Source organism: Pundamilia nyererei, unplaced genomic scaffold (genome assembly GCF_000239375.1).
Source record: "Pundamilia nyererei isolate P.nyererei 1_Seehausen unplaced genomic scaffold, PunNye1.0 scaffold00372, whole genome shotgun sequence".
NCBI lineage: Eukaryota > Metazoa > Chordata > Actinopteri > Cichliformes > Cichlidae > Pundamilia > Pundamilia nyererei.
The window spans coordinates 22,697-32,549 of NW_005187773.1; the positions used below are offsets into that span (position 1 = coordinate 22,697).

General features: G+C 42.7%; 1 protein-coding gene across 1 annotated transcript in view; it reads left to right on the forward strand.

Moving 5' to 3' along the window:
* LOC102210707 (signal transducer and activator of transcription 5B-like) overlaps nt 1-9,853 on the forward strand; it is a 46,930-nt gene that overhangs the window by 18,674 nt on the left and 18,403 nt on the right. The window contains exons 6-13 of the mRNA XM_005752680.2: nt 1,442-1,572; nt 2,648-2,799; nt 4,100-4,255; nt 5,305-5,484; nt 5,578-5,665; nt 7,434-7,556; nt 7,674-7,766; nt 8,260-8,466. Of these exons, the coding sequence (XP_005752737.1) occupies nt 1,442-1,572; nt 2,648-2,799; nt 4,100-4,255; nt 5,305-5,484; nt 5,578-5,665; nt 7,434-7,556; nt 7,674-7,766; nt 8,260-8,466 (1,130 nt within the window). The remainder of the gene's footprint in view (nt 1-1,441; nt 1,573-2,647; nt 2,800-4,099; nt 4,256-5,304; nt 5,485-5,577; nt 5,666-7,433; nt 7,557-7,673; nt 7,767-8,259; nt 8,467-9,853) is intronic.

Below are 9,853 nucleotides of genomic sequence, written 5' to 3' on the forward strand. Positions count from 1 at the left end.
TGTGACACGCCATTTCCTCTCCAGATTACGAGTCATCTGCTTTAGGCTACGTGTTTGAGAATTATACCACGGAGTCAGGTACTTCTGATTAGAGACCTTAGTTTTCACAGGAGCTACAGTATCCAGAGTCGTACGTAGTGAGGAGGTGAAATTATCAGACTCTTGTTTTTTTTTTTAAAACGTGAGTATGAACTTATACAAAATGCAGCAATATATTTATAAAAAATAGTTTTATTGATCACAAAATATATCGGATTCATATCGGTATCGGCAGATATCCAAATTTATGATATCGGTATCGGACATTAAAAAGTGGTATCGTGCCATCTCTAGTAATAATATTGTCAAAAGACTCATGATTCGGCTCAGGTGCTAGAACAGGTTGTCTGCCAATCAGACGGGTGGTGGATCTTCAGACAGCACTGAATTAAAAACAGACATGATTCTGTCATAAAACTGTCATGCACTCAGGAACACTTGCAGAAGTTGTCTGTGTGTTGTTGTCTCTGACTCTATTGACTGTTTCTTATATAGCATGTTTATACCCCTTTAAAGCCCAACCCATCGCCGGTGACAGGTTAGGGTTTAAAGCAGGAGTGAGCAACTCCAGGCCGCGAGGGCCAGTATCCTGCAGGTTTAGATCTCACCCTGGGTCAACACACCTGAATCAAATGATGAGTTCATTACCAGGCCTCTGGAGAACTGCAAGGCATCACACATTCATACATGTCCTTTTGTTCTATGCTGAAGTGCTAACATGTGCACACATTCAATGATGGGTACATTGAAGTATCTTGCCTAAGGATATTATAGGATATTAGATATACAGACTGAAGCAGCCTGGAGTTGAACCACCAAGCTTTGATTAGTAGATGAGCTGCTCTACCGAGGCCTTTGAAATAAAGGTGGGAGGGACAATAGTGAACCACATACTGCAGCTGTTCCAGCAGCACAGCTTCATAGAAGAGTGCAGGTGTTGAACTGCCTGCAGTCCAGACCTTTGACTGACCTGAAACATCTGATACACCATGAAATGAAAAATATGGCAAAGCAGCGAAAAGCCTCTTCAGAGAAGAAAGGGACAACAGTCCTCTCTGAAGTCCAGCGTGGTTTTTGGTTTTTTCAAATTCAAAATGAGCTAATTTTTTCATAGATTTGCTCAGTTGAAACATTTGATTTATATTCTTTGTTCTATTTGTAATAAAATGTGGATTTAGATTTCCAAAACATTGCATTCTGTTTTTATTTAAATTTGATAAAGTGTCCTAACATTTGTTCTATGATCTGTGGCTATAAATTGACTTAAATCTTAATCAGCTCTCGGTGACTAAGTAGCAGCAGGTTTATGGAAACAGATGCTGCGTCACACACATTTGTACAAAGCTGCATGTGTTGATTAATTGTGATCGTGTTTAACATCTCCTACGTCTTGCTTTGTCAGCCCAGCTGAGCAGCTTGTCTTCACTGGCTCCAACTGAGCGCACCCAGCGGGAAACAACCCTGCAGAGCAAGCGAGCCACTGTGGAGGCCTGGCTCGCCAGAGAGGCCAGCACACTACAGAAATACAGGCTTGTATGGAGACACATCACACATACACTTCAGAATGGGTATCAGAAGATCTCCCTCCCCCTCCCTCCCTCCATTTCTTGTTGCTCTTGGTATCTAATTAGGCAATCATTTGGCAGCAGCTCAGTGCATTTAGTTGTGTAAGCTAGGGTCGTGCTGTGTCACATCCACGGTAATGCCAGTATGAAAATACCCCTGATATAAAATGTCATACCATGATATCGTTGATATATCTAGTGGTGCAAGGAGACGAGCTGGGGCGCGTCTGAAAGAGCTGCAGCAGCAGCTACATGGCAGCCTGCAGTGACTTTTACTACCTAAAACAGCTTCTGCTTCAGCAGCCTGTAGCAAAGCACAAGAAACTCATGCAGATAAAATGCAGTTGAAACTTGACCAGATGCAACATTTTCTATACAGGTTGTGTAAGTGCTGTGATAATCTCTACAGTTAAAAAATAACAACAATGAAAAAATGCTGTCTCTGGTTTGAAGACGACTCCCACGGCCCATTCAGTGAACTGCTGTCAGATGTCTGCTTAGATCTGACCACGTGCGCTCAGCGCAATCATACTCCTCAATCATTGTGGGCTAGAAGGAAAACTCCAGTGTTCCTGAAAGGAACAATTATCTTTTAAACTTTAAGCCAAAATTACAAAATAACTCCATTAGGCCTGTGTGACTCTACAGCAATAAATATCAGCCTAATACAATTGATAAGGCAAAACTGAGCTTACAGTTTTACGATGCTTGAGATTTGGTAGGACTACCTTTGGCTGCCAGTAGCAAAGCACCTAAAGAAAGAACTTAACACTGTTTGTCTGTTATATGTAGAGACAACACTCTCTCATGTTAGGAGTGAATGATCCAGATAAGTGAAAAAACAGTCTAAAGAACACATTTGAAAGGTCTTTAAACAATTCTTTCAAAGTCTGCTTCCTAATAAGCAAAACGGGGGAATAATGAAGGGTCAAGCTTTTAGCACACAACTATAAAAGACACACTGGCGCCATGTTAATCTGTAATTTACAGAGTTATATTTTTCATACGCACTTGTTTCTCAGTGTGTGGCTGTACTTTGGCAGGACCTGGCAGAACAGCACCAGAAGACCTTGGGCCTGCTGAGGAAACAGCAGACTGTGATCCTGGATGAAGAGCTCATTCAGTGGAAGAGGAGGCAACAGCTGGCTGGCAATGGGGGTCCTAATGAGGGGGGGCTGGATGTTCTGCAGTCCTGGTAATTGTTGTTTTACATTCACGCATTAAAATATAATTTTACCAACTCCAACAGCTGTTTTTGTAATAGTGTAAACATGTGGAGAGTTGTTGTTCAGTAATGACAGTGATTAGGACATAACACACGAGTTTAGGATTTTCCCCCTTTTTACTTTGTTTGTTTAGTTTTATGCATATTTGTCACATAAATGTTTCTGGTCATCAAACAAATGTTGATGTAAGACAAATATAATCAGATATATATCAGAAAATAAGTAAGTACAAAATAGAGATGATTCGATTTATCCAAACTGACCCTGTAGGAAAAGAGTAGCTGGCACTTTAAAGCTAATAACTGGTTGTCCAGCCTCTGCAGCAAGATCTGTGCTGACGGCCAATTAACCTTTCACATCTCTGTGGAGGAGTTTTGGAGTTATCTTAATACAGACACACTGGAGGGTTTCTTCAGCATGAATGGCTGAATGGTTCATGCTAAAGCATCTTGGTCGTATTTGAAACTGGATTTTATTTATTAGGCCACTCCAACTTGTGCGCAGTCTCTTATTGTTGAGCTCTAACCTTCACTGAGACAGTGAGTCCCGCCGTTCTTTAGATGATGTTCTTCTGTAACCTCCTGGATAAGTCATTGGTGTGCTCTTTGGTTAGCCAACCATTCCTGGGAATGTTTACACCTGCTCCACGTTTTCTCCATGTGTGGATAATGGCTCTATCCATGGTTCAGTGAAGTACCAGAGCCTTAGAGACGGCTTTTTCACTCTTTCCAGACTCATAGATTGGCTCTCATCTGTTTCTTTGGATCGTGGTGTGACCTGTTTCATTCTGTCAGGCAGGTCTTTTAGGTCATCATGATATAAAAAAGACATTCTGTCCATATTAACCCCAAGTTGCTCTGTAGTGCATCTGTTGGAGTGTGACTGTGTGTGAATGAGCACTTAAACGTAGAAACAAGTGCTTGCATGGGTGAATGTTGTGCAAAGCTCTTTGAGGGCTCAGGTGGAGTAGAATATGTTTTATAAGATTCTGCATATTTACCATTTACAGTTACAAATAAATCTGTGAATCCACAAAAACGTATGAATGAATACAGGACAGGCTCAGACTTCTGTCTTTTTACACATTTATCATGAAAGAAACTGAGACTTACTGTTGAAATTGATCTTATTTTTCTGATGTTACAAACATCTGTTAAATGTTATGATAAATGCCTTTACGCTGATGTAAAGGACAGTATCAGCGGTTCGCCCCGCTCGATGTATGTGGCCGGTGATCTCTGGTGATCCTTCTGCTTCCTTGTTGCTCAGGTGTGAGAAGCTGGCTGATCTGATCTGGCAGAACCGACAGCAGATCCGACGCTGTGAACATCTCACCCAGCAGCTTCCTCTGCCGGGGCCCATGGTAGAGCTGCTGAGCAAACTGAATGCTGACATCACTGACATCATCTCTGCCCTGGTTACCAGGTGAGGAAAATTCAAACCAGATTACAGAGGCTCCATCCTCTTCAGATGTGGTCAGGAGAAACTTAAGAGCTTGATATGGTGACAATTGTAAGAGGTGGAGACTTGGCGTTACAGACTCTTAACACCACTTTCAAACTAATTAAAATAAAAAATATGTCCAAGTATGCTGTGTAAAGAATGTTTGCAGAGAGCTGTCCATGGAGAAAAAGGCTGGTAGGCAAGATGAAGCATTGGTAAATGGACCGTTTCTTCTGTAGTGGTGTTTTACTCTGAGCACTCTACACTGTTTCTCAGCGCTTCCTAGCTAACATTCATACGCCGATGTTTGCATCGGAGAGCAACATGGGCTTAGTATCTTGCCCAGAGATATTTGGCATGCAGACTGGAGTAGACTGGGATGGTATCACCAGCCTTCCAGTTAGTGGGTGACCTGGAAGAGTGTTGGTTGGCTCACAGGTGCAGAAAGGCAGTTTGACAGAGAGGTCCTGGATGGAAAAGATGTACAACAGGACGTCTGAAACTAATGATCTAGAAACTGAAAATGACAACAAAGAATCCTAACAGTGAAGGATCCACACAAACATCTGCTGACTACTGGAGAGTTATACGCGTCTCTCCACAACACGATGTGTCACATAGCGTAGGGTCCACCTGTGAAAGTGTTAGCTTCACACTGCCAGTCAACCAGACAAATTGATGGTTGACAAGACTCAGCGCTGTGACAGACATGCCAACGTCAGCTTCAGTAAGGAGCTGGGTAATCTGAGGCTGAAAGACCTGAAGCAGAGTATAGCCCAGAGCGGTCGTCATGTTCAGAGGAGCGTCACGAGCCTTAAGGCCCAAACAGGAAGAGAGGCTCAGCTTGACTCCAGGAGCAACACAGCACGTCTCAGGACAGAAGACTGACGTGTGTTTGGGACCTTCGTACTTCACCATCTGTCAGTGACTTTCTGAAACATAACCCACGTTTACATACCGAGTTTGTGTCACTTAATGCCTTTGCTTATCCTGCATGGTGTCTGTAATGTCATTATCGCTCTTCTTCACAGCACCTTCATCATCGAAAAGCAGCCGCCCCAAGTGTTAAAAACCCAGACCAAATTTGCAGCCACAGTTTGCCTCCTGGTGGGCGGGAAGCTCAACGTCCACATGAACCCACCTCAGGTCAAAGCTGTCATTGTTAGTGAGCAGCAGGCCAAGGCTTTGCTGAAGAATGAGAGTACGCACAGGTGAGGCTGTACAGGTGACATAAACATGTCGTTTTAACGTCATCATCATTGCTTTGAAGAACAGTCAGTGAGAATATGTTCAATCCTAAACAGTGAAAGCAGTGGAGAAATCCTCAATAACAACTGTGTGATGGAGTATCACCAGGCCACGGGCACCCTCAGTGCACACTTCAGAAACATGGTGAGTCTCTCTAAATAAAGCTGTTACACTTGTGCGTTTATCGGGCATTTTTGTCTGTTTTGGTTTTTTCTTTGTTTTGATTTGGGGATCATGATGGCTGTGTTCAAGCTTTTAACTTTGGTAAAAAAAAATAATGCAGTAGTTCAAATGTTTAATCTGGCACTTAAAGGGTTAAAGTCCTGAAAATAATTCAACGTTTGATCGTTTTGAAAAAGGCTCACGTTGGTTTAGTGATTTATGAAAAGAAGCAGACATGATTACGTAGTTCAACTAATATATATATACAGCAGGTAAAATAACGTTGAACACGTCAGCAGTTCTCTAAGTAAATATATTTCTAAAGGTGCTTTGATGTGAAATTATCACCAGATGTCGGTAACAACACTTCCAATCCAGACGTGCAAAGGAATCAAACCACAGATGAAGTTGTGTAATAATACAAAGTGACACAGGGACATTTATTTATTACTTTATACAAATGTTGGTGATGACAGTTCATGGCAGCGTCTGTATGGAGAAACCAGTCCCATCATTGCTCATGACTTTGATCCACTCACCACACAAACGGTCTCTAAATCCCGAATGCTCCGTGGATCCTTCCCACAGATTCGGGTCAGGTGATTGGCTGGGCCGTTCCAGCAGCTTTACTTGATTTCTCTGAAACCAACAGTTTCCATTGGCTGTGTTTGAGATCATGGTCTTGCTGAAACATCCATCCTTGTTTCATCTTCATCATCCTGGTAGATGGCAGCAGATTTTAATCAACAATGTCTCCATTCATCCTTCCTGGAGTTATACTTAACGTCTCAGTGCTGTACGCTGAATAAACAGCCCCCACCAGGATGCTCCCACCTCCAGACTTCAGTGTTGCTGTGGTGTTTTTGGGGTGTAGCCACCCAAACACGGTGTGTTTACAGCCTTCAAAGAGTCCAGTTTTGGTCTCATGTGACCAAACTATATTCTCCCAGCATTACACAGACTTGTCTAAATGTTGTTCAGCAAACTTTAAACACACTTCAACATGTTTGTCTTCAGCAGTGGAGTCTTGGTGGCTGAGTGCCTCACTGCGGCGGTCCCCAACCCCCGGGCCTCGGACAGGTACCAGGCCACGAGAGTTGAGGCTCAGGTGTGAAATGTGTGGTTTTCAGCGTTATTTTGTTATTGTTTTTATCATTAACTCGGTTTTCCTCGGTCTTTTCACGTGTGTTATGAATAAATCTTCTTTTTTTCGGCACCGGTACTAGTTTTATTTTGTTGTATTTATCCGCGACACCTTAAAGGCCGGTCCATGAAAATATTGTCGGGCATAAACCGGTCCGTGGCGCAAAAAAGGTTGGAGACCGCTGCCTTACTGCACTTTAAAACAATTGTAGCTGCTGATTCCCGGTGGTTTGTAGCTCTCCATCAGCGGCCCTTTGCAGTTTTTTCACCTGTCGGTCTGAAATCTTGTGGGGAGCAACCACAGCGACACAGCACAGATTAAAGATGGTACACGTCTCCTTTTCTTGACCAATGTCACTCTCAAACTAAACGGTTTCTATGGCACAGTGCAGTATGCATAAATGTTGATGACTGTTAGGACATAACAGAAGATGTAAATGTGATATATGCATGTTTTTATTTTTGTCTCTTCACTGTGACTGCATAGAGGAAATCCATCTGTAACAGATCCACTCTGACAAAATAAATGACAGACTGAATGTGATTATGAGTCACAACATTTACTGTAATCAGATAATCTGGTTAAATGTTCGTGTGTGTGTCACAGTCACTGAAGCGGATCAAACGCTCGGACCGTCGAGGTGCAGAGTCCGTGACAGAGGAGAAGTTTACCGTTCTGTTTGAGTCCCAGTTTAGCATTGGGGGCAACGAGCTGGTCTTCCACGTCAAAGTAAACCCCGTCTCCGTGTCTGATCTTTTTTAAGCATGAGTTAAACATGAGCAACCACATTTACTAGAGTAGACTGGAGTTTATAATTGAATTGTGGTGTGTTTCTGTAACCTGCAGACTCTGTCCCTGCCTGTGGTCGTCATTGTGCACGGCAGCCAGGACAACAACGCAACAGCTACGGTCCTGTGGGACAACGCCTTTGCTGAGCCGGTAGGTTGGCCGCCCCTCGTTGGCTGGTGACCTCAGTGCCTTCTTTAATGTTTGAGCACGATTTATGTTGTTTTTCCTCTGCAGGCCACGACAGCAGACTTGTGATTGAAGAGCAGGCTTTGAGCTGTTCAAATGAATTTTACAAAAAATTCACTTGAACAGCTTAAGAATTACAGCCTGTGTATTAAATAAGATGTAGCTGAAATGCCAACAAACTGGGGGTTCTGCTGAAGGGAAGGCCTCACGCCTACAGAACTATGTTCTGTACAGACTAATGATGCTGTGGAACCTGTGCCAGGCCGACTAACCCATCTCGTCCTGTTTCTTTCTGCCATAGAGCTCCACTGCTGTCCAAATACTCGGACGTGTCCTCACGCAGCCTCAGTGTTATTCTGTGACCTGGAATAAATCCACATATTTTGAAATAAACAGTGAATATGTGGAGACAGATAAAATGCAGTTGGAAGCTGAACTTTTTTCCTCCTCTCATCAGGGCAGAGTGCCGTTCATTGTGCCAGAGAAGGTGCTGTGGCCCCAGCTGTGCGAGGCCCTCGATATGAAATACAAGGCAGAGATGCACAGTGGGCGTGGCCTGTCAGACGACAACCTGGTCTTTCTTGCACAGAAGGCTTTTTCAAGCAGCAGCAACAACTCTGACGACTACCGCAGCATGACCATATCCTGGGCCCAGTTCAACAGGGTGAGTCCCTCCTGGGAAAACAAACAAAAACAAACAAACAGAAAGCTCACAACTATGGGACAGAGCAAGTATCAACAAATAACCACAACATGGCAGGTCATTGTGACCACAGAAGCAGTCCCAGGTGCACTCAGGGCCTTTCAAGGATAACCTCAGACATCCGAAAACCAAACACAGAAAATACAATAATAATAATAACAATAACATAACAACATTGATAATTACAGAAAGAATTTTAAAAACAAAGAACTCAAAAAAAAAAGTGAGCAAAACAGAAAACCCATCATGTGAATGAATATTTGATCCTCGGATTTACCAATTTGTATACCAAAGTACGTGAAGCCATTATCACACCACTGTAATGGGTCAGTCAGAGCTCTAATACGGCTGTCTTGTATATTTGATGGCACGATCTCACTTTTGGTGTAGTTTAACTTGTATCCTGAGGCTGCACTTTATTCTTTAAGACACTTCATTAAGGAGGGAATTGATTTAAGAGGGTCCGTTATGTACAGTAGGAGGTCATCTGCGTATAGAGAAAGTTCACTTGTGCCAAATTTGATTGCAGATATGGAGGCACTAGTACGAATGGCAGCGGCTAGTGGTTCAATCGCAATCGCGAAGAGGAAGGGGAGCTTGGACAGGCTTGTCTGCAGCCTCTGGTTAAAGAGAAAGTGCCTGAGAGCACATCATTTGTTGTGATATTGGCTCTGGGGGCATTAAAAAGTGTCCTAACATAACAGGTGAACTTCTCTCCAAAGCCCATAGCTTCCATCGCCTGAAATAGAAAGCTTGGCTCAATCCTGTCACATGCTTCATTAGCGTCCATGGAGATTGTTAGCAGGGGGTCTTGGTTTTTTTGAGCAGTGTTCAGTATATGGAGCAAACGTCGCACATTATCTGCTCCGTGCCTGTTTTTAATGAAGCCTGTTTGGTCAGTGTGTATTATCTTAGTCATGATGTCTTCCAATCTCAGTGCAATTACTTTAGATAATATTTTATAATCTGCATTTAAGAGGCTGAGGGGTCTGTAAGAGTCACATCTGTTTGTCCTTGCCCGGTTTCAGGAGTATTGTGATTGTTGCGATTTCCAATGATTCTGGTAATTTATTATTTTCTAAAGCTTCTTTAATCATATTTGTAAGTGGTGTCAATCATTTATTAGAGAAAGCCTTATAATAATCGACTGGGAATCTTATTAATTTGTAAACACTTGAGGGCTCGGAGAACCTCCATCTCAGACATATCTGCATCAAGCCGTTCTTTGTCCTCATTATGTAATTTAGGAAGAGTTATTCCATCTATAAATCTTTTTGCAGCAGTAAATGGCCTGTATTTACACTGAACAAAAATATAAACGCAACACTTTTGTTTTTGCTCCCATTCC